This window comes from Tiliqua scincoides, chromosome 5 (assembly GCF_035046505.1).
Source record: "Tiliqua scincoides isolate rTilSci1 chromosome 5, rTilSci1.hap2, whole genome shotgun sequence".
In the NCBI taxonomy this organism is placed as follows: Eukaryota; Metazoa; Chordata; class Lepidosauria; order Squamata; family Scincidae; genus Tiliqua; species Tiliqua scincoides.
In genome coordinates this window covers 115,764,018-115,790,407 of record NC_089825.1, presented here as the reverse complement: position 1 = coordinate 115,790,407, position 26,390 = coordinate 115,764,018, and the positions used below count along the sequence as shown (strand labels likewise).

The following is a 26,390-nucleotide window of genomic DNA, read 5'->3' as shown; positions in this document are numbered from 1 at the left end:
TTGGCATGGGGGTCTGGGGAGGCCTAGGTTCTGGGAGGGAGCAATTTCAGGGTAGAGGTAGGACAAGGGGAAGGCAGGCCTGTGACAGGCGACGGGGAAGTGAGGCAGGGCCAGGATCTGGCACTTATGCCGCATCCTATCCCTGTTCCCAGGCAGCTCCGGGACACTCAGATCTGTGCCACCCTTTAGGCGGTACAGATCCGGGTAGCCCCATTTGGGCTGCTGCTGCTTTACCTGGGGTAAGGGGAAGTGATTCCCCTTGCCCTAGACTGAGCTGCTTTCAACCCCAACCCTGCCTTGGATGTGGGGCATGCCTGCCAGCCTGCCTGATCCAGGGCAGGTTAGGATTGGGGCACCCCCTACTTTTTTTTTTTTGAACCTATGCCAGCTACATAACTGGTGTGGTTTCAAAGTGGATCATAGGCCACCAGGAGGTGTACCCAGAGGTAAGTAAATAATATCTCTGGCAGGCTTCCTGATCCAATGGCACCCACTATTGAATGCAGCACATGCTTCATCAGCACAGCTGCACTTCCATAAATGGTACAGGATAGGATTGGGACCTCAATGAATGAGGCATAGGGAAGGTAGCTAACTGCCTCAATGAATATTTCAACTTACCCTTCAAAGTTTCCTCTTAGTTCGCCAAGTTTTTTCTTACAAGATGCAGAGGCAATAATATTCCCTCATCACAGCCTTGCTTGTCTCTCAGTCAATAAATCAAAAGTCAGTTGATCTTTCATTGTCTTCAAAATATTCTGATTTGAAATAATCATTTAAGAGAAACATTAAAATTCCACAGGCGTGAATCATGTAAGAGGTGAAAAATTAATGTAATAGGAGCATGATTCGAAATAGCAATTATATCCAGTGTTGTTGTTTTTTGTAAAAAAGAAAAAAGAAAGAAAGAAAAAAAGGTGCAGGAACTCACAACTTGTTAATCTTTTATTTATTTGTTTGTTTGTTTGTTTGTTTGTTTGTTTGTTTGTTTGTTTGTTTTTATACCATTTTTATTGGAGAAATAAAATATTTTTAATGTGCTTCCCCCCTAAAGATGAACTTACTTCTGAGTAGACATGCATAGGATTGGGCTGTCAATCTCCACATCCCCTTCCCCCTAGCTACTTTTTCTGCACATGGGGAAAAATACTGTACAGGTGCACTTGTAGCATGTAGTATGTAGTGTGGCACTACTTCGAGGAGAGGAAGCAGTGAATGGATTCCGAAAAAAGGCTTACATGAGTTCCATGTAGTAAAATTACTCTAAGCAACTGTGGGAGTAAGAACAAAAAAGGAATTCTTACACGGAAGGGGTCCTTAGGTGCACATAGAAACAGCTACATTTGCAAACAAGCAATTAAATATGGTTTAATTCAGGTATCAGAATACTCTGTGTCTTTGGGAAGGCGCTTGGCATGCAATTGTATGTTCTCTGCTGCCCTGAGCAGCTGCTGTGCATTGCTGGAGAGGAGCTGCAAATGCTGGCTGGCGGAGGGCATGCTTGTGGGGGAAGGATGAGGAGGATCTCTGGCAAGGCTGGACAGCACATTGTACACATGTAGAATCCCTTTTAACCTGCCCTTAGCATGTGAAAATGGGTGCAGATATATATCTCTGCCAGGATTAAGAGCCCAATCCTAGGTATGTCTACTCTGAAGTACGGTAAGTCTCATTCTAGTCAATGGAGTTTACCCCCAGGAAAGTGCCTAGGATTGCAGCCTAAGAGCCCAATCCTATGCATGTCTACTCAGAAGTCCACTTTAGTGAATGGGACTTACTGTGGATAGGATGGCAGCCTCAGGACCCAATCCTGTGCCTGTCTACTCAGAAGTCAGTCCCATTAGAGGCAGTGGGGCTTCCTCCCAGGAAAGTGTGGACAGGACTGCAGCCTCAGAGCCCTTCCTCTGCCTGTCTACTCAGGCTGCAAGGCTATGACACTTTCCCAGGAGTAAGCCCCATTGAACACAATGGAACTTACTTCTGAGAAGACTTGCATAGGCTTGGGCTCTCAGGCTGCAAGGCTATGCACCCTTTCCCAGGAGCAAGCCCCATTGAGCACAATGAGACTTACTTCTGAGTAGACACGCCTAGGCTCGTGCTGCAGATTGGCATGGGGGCTGCACCAGCCAGCTTCCTTCCCCTCCTCCTCCGCCAAGCCAGTACCTGGGCATTCTGTGGGTGCCACAACCCGTCTCCCTGGCTGTCTGGCTGGCTGTCCGTCCTCCTCCTCAGCTTGGAAGCTGTGCGGGGAAGCAGAGCGCGGGGAGAGGGGAGGTGGGCTAAAGTAAAGGCGCTTGTGTAAGGCATGCAGCCTCCACGAGCACCTAGGATCCTGCGGTGCAGAGCTCCGCGGATCCTCCTCCCGCTCGCCCCCAGGCACGCCTCTGGCATGCCCCCCTCCCCGCGTCACGCCGGTCTCCCTGCCCCCTCCCCACATCACACTGGCCTCCCCCCTCTGCGGAACTCCCCGTCTCCACCCCATTTCCCGTTCTGCAGCCCGGCGGTCGCAGGCACTGCCGAGGTGTAGAACGCGGGCGCCCGCCAGGTGGTGGATCAGCACCAGCTGGAGCTGAGCCACCTCCAGCGGGAGCCCGGCAGTAAGCCCCGCAAATGTGCCTTGCGGTCCATGCCACAGAGGCGCGGTGCGGACCACAGGATTGGGCCCTAATGATTGGACTTTGCACTGTCAGAACTCACATTCCAGCAATGCAAGCCCCTTTGTGGTGTCTCAAAAGGTGTGCTACCACTGTGTGTTTCTGAGCCACTACTGCAAGTGAGAAACAGCGTATGCAGCAGCAGCTCCTGGAAGTGCTGCCAGGGCTGATCAGTAAAGAATCAGTGCATATTGTGGGAAGAGAGCAGAGGGAAATTTCAGAGCAGGGAGAGGAGGGGAGGGATGGTGAGTGGACTGGAGGGGATGGATCCTGGTGGCAAAACACCTGCCAGATCCTATCTCCCATTTCCTAAGCTGCCCCAGGGCACAATCCTGAAGGCCCTCCTGAAGGCCCTGATTTCAGTGGGAGGTAGTCCTAGATAAGTTTGTATAGGACTGTAGCCCAAGTCCATCCTGTGCAGTTAGAAGAGAATCTGACAGTCCACTTCTGCCTTGAACTGAAAGTTAACAAAATTCTCCCCTAACCATTTCTTTAGAAGTCATGTCAATAAAACAAAGCCTACCCTGTGAAGGAGGCAAGGCCGATAGATCGTGACTGGCCTAAAGTCACCTAGGAAGCTTTGTGGTTGAGGAGGGATTTAAACCTGAATCTTCCTGGTCTAAGTCCAGTTCTCAAACCACTACACCATCCTGGCTCTCAGATTAGGAATACAGTCAAGACTGCGATAACCGCAAAACCCTTTGCAGTTTTCAATGATTTTTTTCCCCATCATTTACAATATCATCATTGATATCAGCTCATTTTAAATAGGAGACCTAGATAATTGTAATGCTTTTTTTTTTTTCGTTTTGTTTTTGAAGCATGAGAAATATTCTTGCACTGTAGGGTTGAATTTTGCTATAAACCCAGTTAGTCCCAAATTACCATTATTATGTTCCTAAAGCTTTGCATTTGTTCTATGAAGTGCTAATTTATGCTTAGCAAGGTAGGGAATACCTGCTTTAACCTGTGTCAACACCAGTTGCCAATGTTTCTTCTCCCTGTTTTTTTTTTTTCTTGCAGCGTGTAATAATCTCTTGTTTTAATTGCTCACAATCTTCTATCTATTTCAATTCTTTCTTTTAGCTTACAATATGCTCACTGGAGGCTATGAGAGATGTCAATCAGTCAGTCACTGAGATATATTTAGTCACTGCAGCCTTCCTTTGCTAATTTACATGCTATTTTTGGGTTGTACAATTTGCAGCAGAAATGACTAAATTTAAAAAAAGAGTTGCTTCGGCTTTCTCTAACATTCCTTTCAACCCTTTCTCTGTTTGGGAAATGGTATGTTGTAAGTCTTTCGGAAAGCATTGATTATCATGATTCTTTGGTACCACATAGTAATTATCAGTTATTTTTTTCCAAGTAATTCTTCTACACTAAAATGTCAGCTGTCTTATTCAGTCGGACCAATTTGCTGGATCATACACATCTTCAATGAAAATTATGTTACCAGTGCACTTTTCAGACTTTTGTGAATACATGCACATGGGGGAAATCTATTTCCTGTGCTGGGACACTATACAGTGGCCAACAGTGATTCTGGAGGGAAGAAAGATGGACACAAGGGTGAAAGTGCAAGTAACAAAATTACACAATTGGAATTTGGTTTCTTTAAACAATAACTAGATGGCTTGTGAAAGTTGGAAATTGCATTTTAACTAACTTTCAAACACAGGATGTGAAACCAGAGTTTGAAATTGGTTTCACAATTTGATTCAGAAAACAGGACTGAAACATCACAATGGAACCAAGGCGGTAATGGAAAGAGGGGTGTGGAAGTCCACAATTTTCCAGGACTCGTTCATGTAGCAGGAAACCAAAATTAGGGAAAGTGAATCAAGGCCAAAACAATTCAGTGTCTCATTCCTTCACACAGGTAGACTCTAAGTGTGAGCAGTTGCAATTGACAGAAAAGCCTACAATCAGACACACACAAAACACACTTAGGAATGTGGGCGCTCCCATACCAAGCTCCCCATGCCCCTGTGCCGTACCTGCACTACCTGCTCTGGCTGGTGCTGCTCCTGGATGCAGTGCCGGAAGGCTGGTGCAGGCCTTTGAGCTGGAACTGCTGGCTCACAAGTAGTTGCAAACTTGCTTGATGGCACATTTCCAAAACTCTGAGCCAGCAGACAAATGGCCACACCAGCTCAGGTGAGGTTTAGAATGGCGCTGTGTAGTACTGAGGCCAGAATCAGCTGAATCAGCTCTCTGGCGGATTGGGGATTTGAATCCAGGTATTCCTCCTCCAGGTCCCAGGTCCTGACCCAGGGGTCTCCAAACTCTGGCCCGCAGGCCACATCCAGCCCTCTTGAGGATTTTATCCAACCCACACAGTTCCCCATCCTCTCAGGGCTAAGAATGGCTCAAAAAGATGCAATTCAGGATCTCCCAGCATGGGTATATACTGAATTCAGTCGCTAGAGGAGCTGAATGTAATGCAACGTAATTACCTCTAGTGGCTGAATGTGGTATATACCCATGCTTTTTCAACTCTTTTTTTCAAATTCCATTCTCCCCTCTTCCTGTGGAAGACAATTTTGTCTTCTGCTTCCCTCCTCCTTCCAGCACACCCACTTCAATCAAACTCTCAGCACATTGGTTCTCCATATTTTTATTATTTATTTATGTTCAGGCCCTTGGCACCAAGTCAGATATACAATGCGGCCCTCCTGCCAACATGTTTGAAGACCCCTGCTCTAACCACTACAGCACACTGGCTCTTAATTCTGGTTCAGAAGCAGAGCTCCATTTGAAACCTTCCAGTTTTTGTTTCACAATGTCATACAGCATGCCCTGATTGCAAATGTTGCTTCCACTTTCAGATCCTTACATTCATTTATGTTTGCCCCTCTGTACTGCGGAAGTACACCTACGCAGCTATGAATCATTGCAAGAGGAGAATGATATATTCCACTGCCCGAAGAAAAATAATGACAATTACACAATACTATAGTGTTTACATCACATTCTTGAGTAAAAATTGTTAAACAAAGGTTTACATCCACCATCACCCCAAACAGGCACCCTCAATCTGAAGGTGCCTTATATCAGATTTCAGCTCTATCCCTAGCAGTGTTCAGATGTAGTTGTGCCCGGGTACAGTGGGAATGGGTAGAAGCCTAACAGTAGTGTGCTCCATAGCCATGTTCCCAGTGTTCCCTAGGTACAACAGCAACTGTTACCATGCACATGCCTGATCTCTTCTGATCTCGGAAGCTAAGCAGGGTCAGGCCTAGTTAGTACTTCGATGGGAGACCGCATGGGAATACCGGGTGCAGTAGGCTTATACCATAGTCTTTCGAGACTGAAAGTTGCCAACCATTCCCTCGGTACAACATTTCTCTGGAAACAATCTGGAGGAGCACTTTGAATTAGCTCATTTTAAAAACGCTCCAACTAACTTTGAACTTAATCCTTTTTTAATGGGAATTTAGGAAGCATTTTGTTAAAGTTTCACATGCTGAAAACCGCTCATTTCAGAAAATGTTCCAGTGCGTGCATATATACTGGATTGCACTTTTTTTCTTTTCAGTGTCTCCTTATTAGTTGTTCCTTGCTATTTAGTTCAGGCCTCAGCAAAATGATGTAGCATTTAGGGACAAAGATGCAACCCAGCAATCCAGCACTGGAGGCTAAGATGAAGAAGATCTCCACAGCTACCAGGTATTTCCTTTTCGTGCTCAGGTAAGTTGGGACAAAGGACAGCCAAACACTACAAAAGACCAGCATGCTGAAAGTGATAAACTTGGCTTCGTTGAAACTGTCAGGTAGTTTCCTGGCTGGGAATGCCACAAAGAAACTGACAATGGCCAGGAAGCCCATATAGCCCAAGACGCAGTAGAACATGGAGGGTGATCCCTCATTGCACTCTAGCACAATTTCTTCACTCATTGAATGCATGTCAACATCTGGGAATGGGGGAGAGGTGGCCAGCCATACAATACAGATGCCAACTTGGAAAAGGGAGCAGGAAATAACAATGGAGTTGGTCAGTTTTGTCCCCATCCATTTCCTCAAATTGGACCCTGGCTTGGTGGCCATGAAAGCTAGAACCACAGTGGTGGTTTTTGCCAACACGGAAGAAACAGCCACTGAGAAGATGATGCCAAAGGCAGTTTGGCGGAGGAGACACGTCACTTTCTCAGGACTGCCAATGAACAACAAGGAAGAGAGGAAGCAGAACATAAGGGAGATGAGGAGGGTGTAAGTGAGGTTCCGATTGTTGGCTTTGACAATGGGAGTGTTCCGGTGCTTCATAAACATTCCTAGAACCAGGGCTGTGGCTGAAGAAAACAAAAGTGCCAACATGGCTAAAGCTATCCCCAAATTATTTTCATAAGATAGGAAAGTTACATTTTTGGGAATGCATGTATTCTTGTCCATGTTGGGGTAATGACCTTCTGGGCACAAAAACAGACATCCATGTCTGAAAGAAAGAAAGAAAGAAAGAACGACTCTCCTTCAATTTTTAATACACCTCACCTTGTGGGTGTAAGTTCTGGAATTAATCAAATGCCATAGTGTAAGTCTCTGACATCTTTTAGTGGTAAAATGGCTACCATGTCTATTTAGAAGTCTAAACACATTGAGATCCTCCCAGCGTTCCTCTTTCTTACAGAACTGTAGCGGTTTACCCAAAGGTATATTTTTGCTTCTCTAGAAGTAAATTGGTGCAATTGAATTACACTGCTTTTTAATTTTCAGAGGAAAACAAACTTTATTTCCATTCTTATATCAGAAGAGGGGGAAAGTTGGACTTCTGCAGCTGCATCAGATTTGGTCTCCATCATTAAATGTACATGGATCTGCTGCTCATATACTTTGGGATCAATAGATAACTCAGCACAGAATACCCCTATGCTGGTGTGCCTAAACCCTGCACATTCCCCTCTGGTCTTGGGGGGGGGGGGGAAGACAAGGAGAGTGCATTGGCAAGATGCAAGCTCATGCACTCGCAAGCACACCCTGCTAGCCAAAGTAGGGCATTTGTCTGAAGAGATCCTCCCTCCGATTAGGGATATACTAATGATCAGTGGGAAGGGCATCACTTTGAAGTACATTTGCATAAGAAGAGGCTTGCCAGTACATGTCACTCCCTCTTCCTGCCATGTGTTGATAAATGTGCTTTAGACACAGCCCAGTCCTGAACTGCCCAGTGTGCTGGGCTGCAACAGGACCAAAAATGGCTGCTGCCGAATCCTGCGCGCTCCAGGCAGCCGTCAGAGGCTCCTCAGGAGAAAGGGACTTTCGTCCTCTTCCCCTGGGTAAAGCGAGTAGCCCTGCAATGGGGCTACTCCATTCTACACCGACCCAAAGGTGGTGATCCTGACATGTAGGCTCTGGATCCAGTGGAATGAAGTTCCACTGGTTCCGCCTTCCTCCCGCCCTGCTACACCTTCCTGAAATGCCTCTTCCCTGCCCTCTCCTCGCCCTCCTTCCTCCTCCCCCTGCCCCAGAACACCTCCTCCCCACCTCCCCCCATGCCTCACCTACCTCTCCACTGCTCAGCGGTCCACGTGACTGCTGAGTGGTGGAGCTCCGGCACTCGCCTGGTGCTAGCCAAGTGTCGGCCAGCACTGGGCTAGCACCAGCAGTGAGCCAGCGCGCTGAGTTCAGGATTGGGCTCTATGTCTCTTACCCTTCTCACTTGAAATCTTCCCGTCTGGACAAGGGATGCAATCATAGCAGCAAAACGGATTCTCTTCCTGTTTTCCTTTTCTGTAACCAGGGTGGCAGTTATCATTACATATAGAAAGCGGCAATACCTGGTGCATAAATGGAAAAAGCAGCTTATTGTTGTTGTTTTTGTTATTATTGATCATTTCAATTTAGAACAATAATTTCCTGCTTTGCTTTTATTAAACAAAACCTTTCAAAATGACTCACGAAAAATATATGCTAGAAAACAACAAGAAAACCACTAACTATCACTACCAGAAAAATAAACACATAAACGAACAATAGTATAAAGCAGCGGTCCTCAACATTTTTCATGCCACAACTTCAGTAGTTAAATAAGGAAATTATGAGGCTAGGGACCCAGTGCAGATCCTGCCCTCCCTCCTCGGACCAATGAGCCCACCCTCTGCCCCAACTGTCCCATTTCCCTCTACCCCTTTTGTCTTTACAACAGCCCTATGAGGTAGTAGCCCGAAGAGGGCAGGGCTTAGGAGCTGTAGGGTAAGACAGCAAGAAGAGGCTGTTCAGGATTATATCAAGAACTCAGTTTTGATAGGACATTACCATAACTGGATTGGATCCAAACTCACTCCTGCACAGGTTTAGGAAAGTTGCCATGACCCCCCAAATGAGGTTTTGCAACTCCTTTGGGGTCACAACCCACAAGTTGAAGAGCACTGGTATAAAGGAAGGCACATGCAATTTCCCCAACACCTTACAGAATAGCTAGCTGTTCACCACTTTGCAGAAGTCATATGGGCGTCCCTGTCAGTGCATTCCACAGCTATAGTGCCATGATCAAAAGGAGTGAAGCTTCATCTGGCCATCAACCTTGGGATTATGCAGTGGGATGATGAAGATTTGTATGTATGGCAAATGGCACCATTAGTCTGTTTTCCCCTTATGATAAAGGACTGGGACAATTACGTTCAATGCCTTAAGTCTTACATACTATGGACATATTGCCTGGGATCTAATCATATTCAACTGTCCAGTGCCAGTGCAGCTACAAAGCAACCCCAAGGTAGAGGAACAAACATTCCCTCGCCTTGGAGAGGCTTCCATGACTGCCATCCCCCCCACTATAGGTTGCAGCACTCGCCCAGTTGGCATAGCTGCCTCAGCACTGGGAATTTAGATAGGATTGGGCCTCTGGAGTGACAATATTGCTGCTGCCACTATTATCACCACTTTCATACTCCCAGTAATACTGCAGTCTTTCCTCACTACACTCACTCACTACATTCACTTTCAGATTGAGTGTCCATTCAGAATGTGAAAAATTGTGACATTACCTGTGGTCAATTCCTACCTGGTTATACCTCCTGTGCCATATGATGGCATCATCATGAATGATGAACATTCCGCCCAGAGGAGCCTGGAGATCCAGCTTTCCGACTTTCACTCTCTTAAAAGATTGATTTGGAAAAGTGACCCAGTTTATAATGTCAAACCAAGAGACCAATTCCCTCTTCTGATTAAAAGAAACCTTGTCTCCAGCACTGTTGTTAAATGAGACTCCTTTCAGGAAGTTGTGGAGCTAGAAAAATGCTCCATTAGAAAAATGAAAACACATTTTCCAAATAGATGCAAATGGGTAACAAAATAGGGCGACCTTATTTGGAGTCAGATCCTTGTCCCATTAGACCGAGTATAGCCTAACCACCCAACCCAACCCCACATCCACTCCTGAAATTCTAATTCAGAGACTTTTCCAAAGGAGAATTCACAAGATCAAATCTCCCAATTTTCTTCCTAATGAGTAATCAACACCCTAGCATCATTTTGAACCTTGCTGATTATTAAGAAATTGGAGAGTTGTTACTCTAGCATTATTTGATGCACCAGTAGATCTCAGTTAACTGTAAGATCAAATCTGCTAATTGCCCATTGCTAAGTGCTAAGGGCAAGTAAGATTTGAGCTTCCCTCAACATGGGGGTGTAGGAGAGAAGACCAACATAAGAACATATCATAAGAACATAAGAACAGCCCCACTGGATCAGGCCATAGACCCATCTAGTCCAGCTTCCTGTATCTCACAGCGGCCCACCAAATGCCCCAGGGAGCACACCAGATAACAAAAGACCTCATCCTGGTGCCCTCCCTTGCATCTGACATTCTGACATAACCCATTTCTAAAATCAGGAGGTTGCGCATACACATCATGGCTTGTACCCCATAATGGATTTTTCCTCCAGAAACTTGCCCAATCCCCTTTTAAAGGCGTCCAGGCTAGACGCCATCATCACATCCTGTGGCAAGGAGTTCCACAGACCGACCACATGCTGAGTAAAGAAATATTTTCTTTTGTCTGTTCTAACTCTCACAACACTCAATTTTAGTGGATGTCGTCTGGTTCTGGTATTATGTGAGAGTGTAAAGAGCATCTCCCTATCCACTCTGTCCATCCCCTGCATAATTTTGTATGTCTCAATCATGTCCCCCCTCAGGCGTCTCTTTTCTAGGCTGAAGAGGCCCAAACGCCGTAGCCTTTCCTCATAAGGAAGGTGCCCCAGCCCCGTAATCATCTTAGTCGCTCTCTTTTGCACCTTTTCCATTTCCGCTATGTCTTTTTTGAGATGCGGCGACCAGAACTGGACACAATACTCCAGGTGTGGCCTTACCATCGATTTGTACAACGGCATTATAATACTAGCCGTTTTGTTCTCAATACCCTTCCTAATGATCCCAAGCATAGAATTGGCCTTCTTCACTGCCGCCGCATATTGGGTCGACACTTTCATCGACCTGTCCACCACCACCCCAAGATCTCTCTCCTGATCTGTCACAGATAGCTCAGAACCCATCAGCCTATATCTAAAGTTTTGATTTTTTGCCCCAATGTGCATGACTTTACACTTACTGACACTGAAGCGCATCTGCCATTTTGCTGCCCATTCTGCCAGTCTGGAGAGATCCTTCTGGATCTCCTCACAATCACTTCTGGTCTTCACCACTCGGAAAAGTTTGGTGTCGTCCGCAAACTTTGCAACCTCACTGCTCATCCTTGTCTCCAGGTCATTTATGAAAAGGTTGAAAAGCACCGGTCCCAGGACAGATCCTTGGGGCACACCTCTTTTCACCTCTCTCCATTGTGAAAATTGCCCATTGACACCCACTCTCTGCTTCCTGGCCTCCAACCAGTTCTCAATCCATGAGAGGACCTGTCCTCTAATTCCCTGACTGTGGAGTTTTTTCAATAGCCTTTGGTGAGGGACCATGTCAAATGCCTTCTGAAAGTCCAGATATATAATGTCCATGGGTTCTCCCACATTCACATGCCTTTTGACCTTTTCAAAGAATTCTATAAGGTTCGTGAGGCAAGACTTACCCTTACAGGAGCAGGAGGTCTGGTCTAGAGGGTCTGGGGCAGGAGGTCTGGTCTAGAGGGTAGAGCCTCCATTTGCCTGAAGATTAACATCCACAAGGTCGCCAGTTCGAGGCCACCGGCACCGTGCGACCTTGAAGCAGCCGGCAAGCTGCAGCTGAGCTGTTCCATCTGCTCGGAGCGTGGGAGGATGGAGGCCAGAATGTGAAACCAGATCGGAGTGTAACATCTTGAATGTGGTGGTTCTTGAAAGAGAGAACCTTCTTTCAATTTGTAAAAATCCCTGCGTGGATTTAATAAGCCTGCCTGTGTAAACCGCCTTGAATAAAGTCTTGAATAAAGACCAAGAAAGGCGGTATATAAATACTGTATATTATTATTATTATTACAGAAGCCATGCTGATTCTCCCGCAGCAAGGCCTGTTCATCTATATGTTTTGAGATCCTATCTTTGATGAAATAGGTGATGAATTCCACCATCTTACCCGGTATAGATGTTAGGCTGACTGGCCTATAGTTTCCCGGGTCCCCCCTCTTTCCCTTTTTAAAGATCGGCGTGACATTTGCTATCCTCCAATCTTCTGGCACCGTGGCCATCTTGAGGAACAAGTTGCATATCTTAGTCAAGAGATCTGCAACTTCATTCTTCAATTCCAGTTCCTATCTAAGATAAGTGACACAAATGTTTGCAAATGTTCCCTGCCCAGTCACTTCTCGGGTTATTACCTGCCATGACTGCTGACTCTGAAGATACTGTCTCTCTCCAGTCAACTTTGTTCTGTGTTTGGCTTGGTGCAATTTCAGGTCATGTAATGTATGCACGATAGCATATACAGCAGTGTAGATGCTGTAACTATGGCCCACCATGCTGAGTTCAAAAAAAGCCTCAGGAAGACTCTCTAGTTTCTCGGTCCCAGTGCAGAGATTCTCGCCTTCAGTGCCAGCAAATGAATCTGGAAAAACACAGTCAAATGCCTGTTCCCAGAAGTCCCTGATAAAACCATCTTCTTTCGATAAGAAACGATTCCTGGTCTGAAGAAAGCTGTTGAATCCTGTCACATCATTTGAATGTATCGTGAAGGACAGAGCACCATGGATGCCTTGTACAGCCCAACTCTTCTGAAAAGGCAATGCTGTAAGCTCCATGTGAGCAGTCAAAATCCACACTTTACCTTCAAGCTCCCTTTCTAATCCTAGTTCTGATATATAAAACAACCATCGCAAATGCAGTATGTGATCCGCATAGACAACCAAGACATTAGCATTGCTTTTCATGGCCGCACTGTTTATGTCTAGCATCCAATTCACTGTATCCAAAATGCCGTCGCTATAAATTTCCTTAAGCCTTTTTAGGAAAGCTGAACAGATGCCATACAGGTGAAACACCATGAATAAGTTTTGCACAAATATTTCACCATTTATATCATCATTAGCAAGGACCCCAACCCATGTCCATCTGAAGTGCAGAAGTAGTTCACTTATACCATTATATTGGTGGGCTTCATTTGGGACCATCTGGTAGAAGGAATGTTCTTTGTCATCATCCATTCCTGAAGCAGAGCCATATGTAAACTTCAGAGACAATCAAATGGAGGGGTAGGGGGTATAGATAAGAAAAGAAAGAACATAATTTTTTAAAAGGAAATGTGACTGTCTGCCTTAATAGTGATATATGTGTAATTTTAATTCTATAGTCAGTTTTGTCTGCAGTCAATACAAAACATATAAGGAAGATTCAGTGTTTTCTGTACTGAAATATGTACTGTAAATATGATCAGCCCAGAAGAAATATGTATTTCTGCATTAAAATATATTTTCAATTCAGTGAAACATGAGTTTTCAGTTGGTGATAAAAAGCAGAGAGGAAATGAGTTCCCAATAAAGAACTTCTTGAGTCAGGGAGTTCCAAAGTCTAGAGAAGATCTAATCCAACATACCCGCACCCAATCCATCCACATATTATTATTAACAGTATTTATATACCGCTTTTCAACTAAAAGTTCACAAAGCGGTTTACAGAGAAAAATCAAATAACTAAATGGCTCCCTGTCCCAAAAGGGCTCACAATCTAAAAGGCTCACATACACTGTATTTTAGTCAGGGGTGGAGAACATACTAGGTATGGGGTCCTGCTCACTGGGTAAGAGGCACTTTTTCTAGCAGGTGCTCCTCTTTTATTTAGCAAGGGGAGAGTAACTGGCCCTCCTCACCCCAGCACTGTCTTTTCTAGTGGCTGTCTACTGGTGTTCTTTTGCATCTTTTTAGATTGTGAGCCCTTTTGGGACAGGGAGCCATTAGTTATTGGATTTTTCTCTGTAAACCATTTGTGATCATTTCGTTGAAAAGCAGTATTATAATAATAATAATAATAATAATAATAATAATAATAATAATAATAATAATAATAATAATAGGTATTCACCATAAGTTTATTGAAATAACATGAGGCATTCTTAAGATATGTGTCTCCCAAATAATTGACGATGACTTTATTATCCATACAAATGTTCTGAGCTTAAAAATGAATGTAATTCCCCATAATCCCTTGAAGAAGAAACTTTGACCGTTAGAAAGGCAAACACTTTCAGGAACTTGTTTTGGTTTCCCCCAGTACATCATGGACAACTCTGCAAGTCTATCTCAGACAAGTTCCTCCCTGAGTCCACAACACAATGCCACATCTCAAAAAACAAATGAAATACGAATCTTTAGTTCTCACCATGTGCTTATTCTACCTGTGGAATTTTGTAGCTGCTCAGGAAGATTTCCACGTCCTTAGAGATCACAGAATAAAGTCCCCCAATGACTGCTATCAAGCTGTTCTGTACAACACACGTATAGTTGGGAATAAATGATTTTTGTGTGAAAAGAAGTTCCATCACGGCCCGGTGTGTCCCATGGACATAGCTGTCACAGATGTGGAAGCCCACGGTGACATTAGGTAAGAGTTCACGGTTTGCATTCACCTCCTCCACAGCAAATACCAAAGCCAAGGTATGCTGGTAGTTTTTACCCAGGACACTGTAATGGGAGTCATTTGCTATATTACAGAGAATTTCTCCACTGAGTGACTAACAGGTCTATACATTAAGAGCACATATATGTGCTATGCATGTGCAAATGTAAGCAGCAAGAAAAGAAAGCTTTCCTTTTGGCAATGACTGCTTGCTTTACCTTTACAATGTTATAAATTTTACATTTCTTTAAAAATTGATGGCATGACCACTGAGTGTTTAATAATACTGCCTTTTATTTATATGTAATCAATGCATTATTTAACAGCATCTTTGTCATAGAATCATAGAAACCTAGAGTTGGGAGGGGCATTAAAAGTCATCTAGTCCAACCCCCTGTCAATCAACAGGAAATACACCTAGAGCAGTGGTTCCCAACCTGGGGTATGAGTACCCCCAAGGGTACTTGCCATGACCTTTAGGGGTACTTGAAAAAAAGAATTGAATAATGGCGGGAAATTGCAGGTCTGTATTGGAAAGCCTAGTGGGGCTGGCAGCATAGGAATGAAGGCAGCTAAGAGGCTGAGAAAGCCTCAACAAGTGTTAATTTCTGGTCATCAATTTGTGTATTTCCAGATATCGATCAGTAGTTGAAAATATATAAATTTGAAATAACAGCAATTATATTCATTACACACATTTTGCTAATATGAGAGATACCATTTATGGAAATGGGCTGCCAAGGGGTACACAAGTGAAAACACTTGGAAAGCACTATCCTAGACCATCTCATGGCCTTGGGCTAACCTACCTGGCAGAGCTGTTGTTGCGTCAAGAAAAGCTATCAGTTCCTAGCAAACAGCTTGCAAAAAAGTGATGGCCGTAGAAGTGTTGTTTACAGTGAGTAGGATAAGTTTACAGCCTATGTCATACTGAACACAATGAGCTTAATTCTGAGTAAAGTAAAGAACACTGTTTTCAAACACCTCTGGGGCACAGACATTTTGCAAGAGAGAACAGGAATATGAGGAAGGCCAAATGACACCACTTTCAATGCAACCCATTTCATTCAGTAAAGGGCCAGGACAGAATTCCTTTGCCCGTTTTTGTTTTTCCTGTAAAAACAAGGTACTTTGGGGTTGAAATACATCGTTTACAGTGAAATTCCCAGTTTTTGCATTCTCGTTCCTAGAAACAGCAGAGTGTAATTTTGCCCCATATCAAGCATGTATATGCATATCTCCAATGGCATAGCTAGAGGGGGTGCAAAGCTTTAAGTTTTGCAGGGAGCCTCACTAAAGTGTGCAAGCGGCCCCTCCCCTCGTCTCCCCCTCCCCTTCAGAGCCATTCCAGGCAGTGGGACCAAATTGGAGACATATGCCTCCATTTTGCTTCCACCGCCTGGAAAGTTCTGAAGGGGAGGGGGAAGGGGGCCGCTTGCATGCAGCAGAGAGGATCCCTGCAAAACTCAATGCTTTGCACCTGCTCTAGTTACGCCACTGTATCTCCCTCCTATTTTTTAGTTTTTAATTATAGGCTGCATTCCTGTTTTGGTGATCAGTTGTCTCTGCTTCTATTCAGACCACACTAAGGAAAAAGAATAACGACAGATAGATGCTATCAGCTGGTAAAATAAGGTCACAGATCATTATAAATAATTCCAGAACTGGCCTGCCAGAGAACAGGAACTGAGCACATACGTATTGGGAAGAAGAAAACAATTAAGTCCTTACATGGTCCCACTACTCACTGAGTGGCAGGGGTGCTTACTGAAGTCACTCAGCTCAAAGTGCATACTGATTTGAGATGTAATTCCACCAATCGTGATGCTTCCTGGTTGCAAATACCTGTAAAGAAAAGGGAAGGGATCCGAAACCATGCATTTCAATGTATGCATTGCACTTGATACGTCAGATGACAGCATCAGCAGAATCAGAAACAAAATTCTCCTCCACGGAGCATCTAAGAGACAGATCGGAATGGCCATCAACTCTTCTTATATGCAATTCTGACATTTGAGTGATTAATTCCAAAGTCTCCAGGATCAGGCTGATTCCTATGTGGCCCTCTTTAAGAGGTATATATACCGTTTTTCTTCACTCTCATTCTTGCTTGTGGTCACTGAGCCACTCCCCAGAGGTTGTAACAAGCAGCAGAATTAATTCCAGTAGTTTGTTAATTACTGGGGAGATAACATTATCTGTTCAAATTATGTGTGTAATAATTCTGTATTAGATATACATACCATAACTGTGTGTAATTATGACTTTGCTGAGGACAACATGTTTTTGATGTTAAAGTCAAGGTTTTTTATATGTTCATTATTTAGAGTTCCAACATTTGTTAGAGTCCAAGTTTGACTTTATCTGCTTCTGAATCACCTCTACTTTCAGAAACACAACCCAATCCTAACTCAGAGCCCAATCCTGAGCTCTTTAATGGGTGTTGCAAATGTGCCATAAGGCACGCCCAAGACACTTTGTGCCGAGTCAGTGCCGGCGCTAGAGCTAGATAAGCTAGTTAAGAGCTCCAGATGGCGGTAAGGGCTTTGAGGACAGGTGGGAGGCGTTCTGGGGAGAGGGAGGGCAGGGGAGGGTGGGGCAGGGGGAGGAACTGGGTCAGGACGGGGGCAGGATCCTGAACTCCAAGTTGGGATGGAAGGCCCAACATGAAGTCTCTCAAGTCTGTGCCGGCAAAATAGCCGGCACTTGAGAAGCCCCATTGTGGGGCTTGGACCTTTCCCCAGGGCAGGGGGATAGAAGTCCCCTTCTCCCATGGAGATAGCAGCTGCCATGTAGCCACTTTGGCACCGCTGCACCTGGCATCAACGGCGCCTTTAGGATTGGGCTTTATTTTTCCAGTACCAATGCAGCTGTGCCACTGGAATGCATGCAGCATCCTGTGGTGGGGGAAATTATGGAGGCCTCCTCAAGGTAATGCAATGTTAGTTCCCTTTCTTTGGGGCTGCATTAAAGCTGCATTGGCACTGGAAAGTTGTTTAGGATTGCATTAACTATTGAGTTAATGGAGAAAAGCCTACAATTTTGTTTCCCCTGTAAATGCTTTATATTGCTTAATAAATATAATATCCAATGTCATACGGCACAATCTTATCCAGGATTGGGCTGACACTTGGAGGGGTTTATGGCAGTGGAACTGGATTCCACTGCAATAAAATGACTCCTGGCAGTGAGCACCATGCACCACTTGCAGCTATTTTAGGAATGTTGCCACAAATGGCAGTAGCACAAGTGAACCACACTGCCAGGCGCAGCAAGGTAAGTCCAACAGTGGCGGAGAGATGGAGTGGGGAGCAGATGGGGCAGAGAGGGAGTGGATTGAGGCCAGGAAGGTGGCTGTATTGGCAGCAGTGGCACTGCTAATATCACATTTCCCTTCCTGGCCTCAATTCACCTTCCTGGTTCCACTCAGACTTGCACCAACAAAGTGCATATTGGTTGTACATGTTCATGTCTCCCATACCAGGAGCAGTACAGCAGAGCTTTAGACTTGCTGAAGCTTTTGAATTGTCTTGTGTACAATGTATTAAAAGAGTCAAGGGTATGAGAACACGGATCAGTACTGCAAGATCTTCAATACCTGGGCAAGAACAGAAAATCATTTTGAGACAGACTTTGAATTCATATTTTAAAACCATTGGCTTTTGTCTTTTAGTTCAGCTATGGTGATTTTGCACCCACTTTGAGTGGCCAGTCTCATCTCCTTCCTTTATATCGGATGGTTCGAAAGGAAGTCCATCAATACGATGGGATTGTAAAGTTACTTCTGCACTTTGCATGGAAATGGGTGGATCTGATGACCTTAAAGGATGATAATGGAGAACTTTTCCTGAAGAACCTATTACCCATACTTTCTCTGAGTAGAATTTGTGCTGCCTTCACAGAAAGGATTGCCACATTCAGTCTTTTTGATGACTTCTTCAGTGAGCAACAAAGCTGGAAGGAGACATTCTTTGTTGTGATGCGAAGTAAAGCCAATGCCGTTATTATCCATGGAGAAACCAGCACTACAACATGTTTGAGATGGTTGCTGAGCCAAGGAGAAAATGACTATGACATAGTGTATGGCAAAGTGTGGATTATGGCAGTCCAATTAGACATTTCAGCAGTGCCCATACAGAGTGATTGGAGTATTGAAACCTTCCAAGGTGCTTTAGCCTTCACAGTTCATTCACGTGCTGTGCTGCAATTCCAACATTTTCTTCAGAGTGTAAACCCTCACTTGGCAAAAGGAGATGGTTTCATCCACAGATTCTGGGAGCAAGCATTTGGATGTTTGTTTCCAAATCCCAGTTCTGATATGGATGATGAGGAGATCTACACAGGGTAAGAGAAACTGGAGAGCATTCCTGGACCTTTCTTTGAAATGAGCATGACCGGCCACAGCTACAGTATCTTCAGTTCAGTTGGCAACCTTCAGTCTCGAAAAACTATGGTATCACGCTCTGAATGGTGGTTCTGGAACAGTGTTCTAGTGTGGCTGAGAAGGCCGATTCGGGAGTGACAATCCCTTCCACACTGGGAGCAAGTGCAGTCTGTCCCTGGTCTGTTTCCCTGGCTATGGGCCTTTCTTCTTTGCCTCAGTCTGTTGGCCAAGTGTCTCTTCAAACTGGGAAAGGCCATGCTGCACAGCCTGCCTCCAAGCAGCCAGGGTTTCCCACCTGTTGAGGTCCACTCCTCAGATCCCTCTTGCAGATGTCCTTGTATCGCAGCTGTGGTCTACCTGTAGGGTGGTTTCCTTGCATGAGTTCTCCATAGAAGAGATCCTTTGGGATCCGGCCATCATCCATTCTCACGACATCCAACGCAGGCGTCTCTGTTTCAGCAGTGCATACATGCTAGGGATTCTAGCTCGTTCCAGGACTGTGTTGTTTGGAACTTTGTCCTGCCAGGTGATGCCAAGCATGCGTTGGAGGCAGCACATGTGGAAAGCATTCAGTTTCCTCTCCTGATGTGAGTGAAGAGACCATGACTCGCTGCAGTACAGAAGTGTACTCAGGACGCAAGCTCTGTAGACCTGGATCTTGGTATATTCCGTCAGCTTCTTGTTGGACCAGACTCTCTTTGTGAGTCTGGAAAATGTGGTAGCTGCTTTACTGATGCGTTTGTTTAGCTCGGTATCGAGAGAAAGAGTGTCGGAGATCGTTGAGCCAAGGTACACAAAGTCATGGACAACTTCCAGTTCATGAGCAGAGATTGTAATGCAAGGAGGTGAGTCCACATCCTGAACCATGACCTGTGTTTTCTCAAGGCTGATCGTCAGTCCAAAATCTTGGCAGGCCTTGCTAAAACGATCCATGAGCTGCTGGAGATCTTTGGCAGAGTGGGTAGTGACAGCTGCATCGTCGGCAAAGAGGAAGTCAAGCAGACATTTCAGCTGGACTTTGGATTTTGCTCTCAGTCTGGAGAGGTTGAAGAGCTTTCCGTCTGATCTGGTACGGAGATAGATGCCTTCTGTTGCAGTTCCAAAGGCATGCTTCAGCAGGACAGCGAAGAAGATTCCAAACAAGGTTGGCGCAAGAACACAGCCCTGCTTCACACCGCTTCGGATGTCAAAGGGGTCTGATGTGGAGCCATCGAAGACAACAGTACCCTTCATGTCCTTGTGGAAAGATCTGATGATGCTGAGGAGCCTGGGTGGACATCCGGTCTTGGGGAGAATCTTGAAAAGGCCGGCCCTGCTGAACAGGTTGAAAGCCTTCGTGAGATCTATGAAGGCTATAAAGAGTGGCTGTCGTTCTCTGCATTTCTCCTGCAGTGGTCTAAGGGAGAATACCATGTCAGTGATGGACCTGTTGGCTCAGAATCCGCACTGCGATTCTGGATAGATGCTCTCTGCAAGTACCTGGAGCCTCTTTAGTGCAACTTGGGCAAACAGCTTTTCTACAACGCTAAGGAGAGAGATGCCACGGTAGTTGTTGCAGTCACCCCTGTCGCCTTTGTTCTTGTATAGCGTGATGGTGTTTGCATCCCTCATGTCTTGAGGTACTCCACCTTCTCTCCAGCAGAGACAGAGGATTTCATGCAGCTCAGTGACGATGATCTCTTTACAGCACTTTAGGACTTCAGCAGGGATGCTGTCTTTTCCAGATGCCTTGCAAAGGCAGGGTCACATGAAGTTCCTCTAGGGTTGGTTCACTGTCAAGCTCCTCCAGCACAGGCAGGCACTCAGTGTTGTTCAGCGCTTCTTCGGTGACTACATTTTCTCTGGAATATAGCTCAGAGTAGTGCTGCACCCAGCGTTCCATCTGCTGCGCCTGGTTCTGGATGACCTCGCCTGCGGCAGACTTCAGAGGGGCAATTTTCTTCTGTGTTGGACCTAGGGCCTGCTTGATACCATCATACATCCCCTTGATGTTGCCCGTGTCAGCTGCTATCTGTATCTGGGAACAGAGCTGGAGCCAGTAGTCATTAGCACATCTCCTGGCAGTCTGCTGGAATTTGCTGAGAGCAGCTCAGAGGACCTGCAGGTTGCGCTCACTGGGATAGGCCTTGTATGCTGCTTGAGCTCTCCTCTTTTCCTCAATGACTGGTGTCAACTTCTCAGAGTGGGCTTCAAACCAGTCTGCTGCCTTGTTGGTCTTCTTGCCAAATATGGGCAAGGCGGTGTTGTAAACGGCATTCTTGAAATTTCTCATTTTTGAGAGAAAACTGAGAGAAATTTCTCATTTTTCTGGCACGGAAAACCACCAAACGAAACCAGGGAACATGGTGTTGGCTTTGTGGTCAGAAATACCCTGCTGAAATCCATCATCCCACCTGCTGGGGGAAGTGAAAGAATTTTGTCCCTGCAGCTCCAGTCATCAGCAGGACCTGTCACTCTCATCAGTGCTTATGCACTGACTCCGTTTTCTCCAGAAGAGGCCAAAAACAAATTCTACAATGACCTGGCCACCACTATCAAGAAGATCCCAGTAAAAGAGCCATTGTTCATCCTCGGCAATTTCAATGCTAGAGTTGGTGCTGATCATAGTTCGTGGCTCACTTGCTTAGGTCAGTTAGGCACTGGGAAGATGAACGAAAATGGCCAACGCCTGCTAGAGTTTTGCTGTCATCACAGTCTCTGTGTCAGCAACACGTTCTTCAACATGAAGCCCCAACATAGAGACTCTTAAAGACACCCAAGATCAAAACACTGGCACCAGCTTGACCTGATTCTCACCAGACGCTCCAGCCTTCCCAGCATCAAGCTCACACACAGTTATCCGCGTGCTGCCTGTGACACTGACCACTCCCTGGTGTGCAGCAGAGTGAAACTGCAAACAAAGTGACTGTATCACACGAAAAAGGAAGGAAGACCTTGCATTGATTCCAGCAAGACCCAGGATCAGAGAAAAGTGGAGGAATTTGCACGAGCGCTTGAGGAATCTCTTCTAGGACCGTCCGACGCAAACGCACCCAACAGATGGGAACATTACAGTATCTACAATACTGTCTATGCTGTGACATATGCTCTACATGCCCTCTCCTCATCCAAAGCTAAATTCAGATTAACAGTAGACAGAGGGAGGTTTGAGTATTGGAACATCAAGGCACTGCCGAGGTGTGGAACAAAGGCGCCCGCCAGGCAGTGGCTCAGCACCTGCTGGAGCTGAGCCACCTCTAGTGGGAGCCCGGCAGTAAGCCCCGCAAATGTGCCTTACGGCAAGTTTGCGACTGTGGTCCGTGCCGTGGAGGCGCAGTGCAGACCATAGGATTGGGCCCTAATGGTCCAAACACATCTAACTTTGCACTGTCAGAACTCACATTCCAGCAATGCAAGCCCCTTTGTGGTGTTGCAAAAGGTGTGCTACCACTGTGTGTTTCTGGGCCACTACTGCAAATGAGAAACAGTGTATGCAGCAGCAGCTCCCGGAAGTACTGCCAGGGCTGATCAGTAAAGTATCAGTTCATATTATGCGAAGAGAGCTGAGGGAAATTTCAGAGCAGGGAAAGGAGGGGAGGGATGGTGAGTGGACTGGAGGCGATGCATCCTGGTGGCAAAACACCTGCCAGATCCTCCCATTTCACAAGCTGCCCCAGGGCACAATCCTGAAGGCACCCTAGGCCAACACAAGCCCCTTGCACTGGTCCATCGCCGTTGCAGAAGTGCCGTCAAGCACTCTCACGCTGACTTTGCAATAAGGAGGCCAGTGCTTGGATGTACGCTGGCCTCCAGAGGCTGAGGTGGGACCCATTCAGACAGGAGAAATGGTGAATCCACAAGAGCCAGGCTCAGCTGGCGTGGGGGTCTGGGGAGGCCTAGGTTCTGGGAGGTAGCAATTTCAGGGCAGAGGGAGGGCAAGGGGAATGCGGGCCTGGGGAAGTGGGGCAGGGCCAGGAACTGGCACTTATGCTGCATCCTATCCCTGTTCCCAGGCAGCTCCGGGCTACTCAGATCTGTGCCACTCTTTAGGCGGTGCAGATCCGGGTAGCCCCATTTGGGCTGCTGCTGCTGCTTTACCTGGGATAAGAGGAAGTGATTCCCCTTGCCCCAGGCTGAGCTGCTTTCAACCCCAACCCTGCCTTGGATGTGGGGCATGCCTGCCAGCCTGCCTGCTCCAGGGCAGGTTGGGATTGAGGCACCCCCTGCTTTTTTTCTTCTTGAACCTATGCCAGCTACGTAACTGGTGTGGTTTCAAAGTGGACCATAGGCCACCAGGAGGTGTGACCAGAGGTAAGTAAATAATATCTCTGGCAGGCTTCCTGATCCAATGGCACCCACTATTGAATGCAGCACATGCTTCATCAGCACAGCTGCACTGCCATAAATAAGAACATAAGAACATAAGAAGCCCCACTGGATCAGGCCATAGGCCCATCTAGTCCAGCTTCCTGTATCTCACAGTGGCCCACCAAATGCCCCAGGGAGCACACCAGATAACAAGAGACCTCATCCTGGTGCCCTCCCCTGCATCTGGCATTCTGACATAACCCATTTCTAAAATCAGGAGGTTGCGCATACACATCATGGCTTGTACCCCATAATGGATTTTTCCTCCAGAAACTTGCCCAATCCCCTTTTAAAGGCATCCAGGCTAGACGCCATCATCACATCCTGTGGCAAGGAGTTCCACAGACCGACCACATGCTGAGTAAAGAAATATTTTCTTTTGTCTGTTCTAATTCTCCCAACACTCAATTTTAGTGGATGTCGTCTGGTTCTGGTATTATGTGAGAGTGTAAAGAGCATCTCCCTATCCACTCTGTCCATCCCCTGCATAATTTTGTATGTCTCAATCATGTCCCCCCTCAGGCGTCTCTTTTCTAGGCTGAAGAGGCCCAAACGCCGTAGCCTTTCCTCATAAGGAAGGTGCCCCAGCCCCGTAATCATCTTAGTCGCTCTCTTTTGCACCTTTTCCATTTCCGCTATGTCTTTTTTGAGATGCGGCGACCAGAACTGGACACAATACTCCAGGTGTGGCCTTACCATCGATTTGTACAACGGCATTATAATATTAGCCGTTTTGTTCTCAATATCCTTCCTAATGATCCCAAGCATAGAATTGGCCTTCTTCACTGCCACCGCACATTGGGTCGACACTTTCATCGACCTGTCCGCCACCACCCCAAGATCTCTCTCCCGATCTGTCACAGACAGCTCAGAACCCATCAGCCTATATCTAAAGTTTTGATTTTTTGCCCCAATGTGCATGACTTTACACTTACTGACATTGAAGCGCATCTGCCATTTTGCTGTCCATTCTGCCAGTCTGGAGAGATCCTTCTGGAGCTCCTCACAATCACTTCTGGTCTTTACCACTTGGAAAAGTTTGGTGTCATCTGCAAACTTAGCCACTTCACTGCTCAACCCTGTCTCCAGGTCATTTATGAAAAGGTTGAAAAGCAACGGTCCCAGGACAGATCCTTGGGGCACTCCGCTTTTCATCTCTCTCCATTGTGAAAATTGCCCATTGACACCCACTCTCTGCTTCCTGGCCTCCAACCAGTTCTCAGTCCACGAGAGGACCTGTCCTCTAATTCCCTGACTGTGGAGTTTTTTCAGTAGCCTTTGGTGAGGGACCATGTCAAACGCCTTCTGAAAGTCCAGATATATAATGTCCACGGGTTCTCCCACATCCACATGCCTGTTGACCTTTTCAAAGAATTCTTTAAGGTTCGTGAGGCAAGACTTATCCTTACAGAAGCCATGCTGACTCTCCCTCAGCAAGGCCTGTTCGTCTATGTGTTTTGAGATCCTATCTTTGATGAGGCATTCCACCATCTTACCCGGTATGGATGTTAGGCTGACCAGCCTATAGTTTCCTGGGTCCCCCCTCTTTCTCTTTTTTAAAATAGGCGTGACATTTGCTATCCTCCAATCTTCTGGCACCATGGTACAGGATAGGATTGGGACCTCAATGAATGAGGCATAGGGAAGGTAGCTAACTGCCTCAATGAATATTTCAACTTACCCTTCAAAGTTTCCTCTTATTTCACCAAGTTTTTTCTTACAAGATGCAGAGGCAATAATATTCCCTCATCACAGCTCGTCTCTCAGTCAATAAATCAAAAGTCAGTTGATCTTTCATTGTCTTTCAAAATATTCTGATTTGAAATAATCATTTAAGAGAAACATTAACATTGTTCTCATGAACATTGTTCATTCTCTTAATGTTCTCATGAACATTGTTCATTCTCTTAATGTTTAAGAGAAACATTAACATCTTGTTACCAGACTTGGCCGGCATCATTCTTTGCTTGCTTTTCTGGATTATTGTTTATCCAATAACTTAATAATTATCTCTGAAAAAAACAAAAATTTTGGTTTTCGCTAAGTCTTGGACTTTGTTTCCCTGGACGATTGGTACGCTTTCTTTCCAACAAGTACCGTCCTTTAAATATCTAGGGATTCTTTTTCATTTTCGCCATAGTTGGTCACCTCACCGGAAATCTGCCTTTTCCTCAGTTGCACCTCATTTAAATGCGATTGCACATTTTTATTTTTCTTGTGGTAATCAGTATGTCCCTGCTGCCCTTCACATTTTTAAAACTAAAATTCTTTCTCAATTATTGTATGGTGCTCCCATTTGGATAGAGGCTGCAAATCATGATCTTGACCAAGTTGCAGCCTCTTTCCTCAGACGGATCTTGGGGGTTCCTAATTTAATCAGATTATCCACTCTCATTCTCAAATTAGGGATCCACCTTCCCTCTACTATGGCGTGGTCCCTTACATTCAAGTTCTGGCTTTGTCTGCATTTAAATATCCACCCTGAATCTCTTTTAAACGATCTTTTAAAAGATTCCTTTTTTTAAAGTGGTTTCAAGTGTTCGATTCTAAACTTCTATCATTGGGATTGTCCCTTGAATCTCTTGCGGACATTAGTCTTCATCGAGCCCATTCGGTTATTAAGACCAAACTATGGGAACTTGAATTTATTCATCTCTCATCCAACCTCAATCCTACCTGCTCTCCCCGGTTTTTTGGCCTTCTTCCTTCATCTGGCCGTCCACACAACTATTTTACTATGTTGATTAATCCTGTTAAAAGGATGTCATTTATGTTGGCGAGATTTAACATCTTTCCATCAGCCGTACATTTTGGCAGATTTTCTAATATCCCCTTGGAACAAAGATTGTGTCCCCTTTGCTCTTTGGAGCCGGACACAGTGGCCCACATTTTACTCTGTTGTCTGTCCCTTCAACTACTCCGAGAAATTCATTTACATTCTGTACTTTCTTTTCCTCTAAGTTCTTTGTCAGAGACCTTATCTGCACTTTTGAGTGACTCAGCTGTAGCCAACACTGGTGCGGTAGCAGAAT

General features: G+C 45.5%; 1 protein-coding gene across 1 annotated transcript; it reads right to left on the bottom strand.

Moving 5' to 3' along the window:
* Positions 1-6,191: 6,191 nt before the first annotated feature.
* LOC136653325 (vomeronasal type-2 receptor 26-like) lies at positions 6,192-21,616 on the bottom strand. Its single transcript, XM_066630234.1, has 6 exons — positions 21,459-21,616; positions 16,359-16,472; positions 14,407-14,692; positions 12,398-13,243; positions 8,302-8,428; positions 6,192-6,946 (listed from the first exon to the last, which is right to left on the bottom strand). Exons 1-6 carry the CDS (start codon positions 21,614-21,616, stop codon positions 6,192-6,194), a joined length of 2,286 nt encoding a protein of 761 aa, XP_066486331.1.
* Between the last annotated feature and the right edge of the window lie 4,774 nt (positions 21,617-26,390).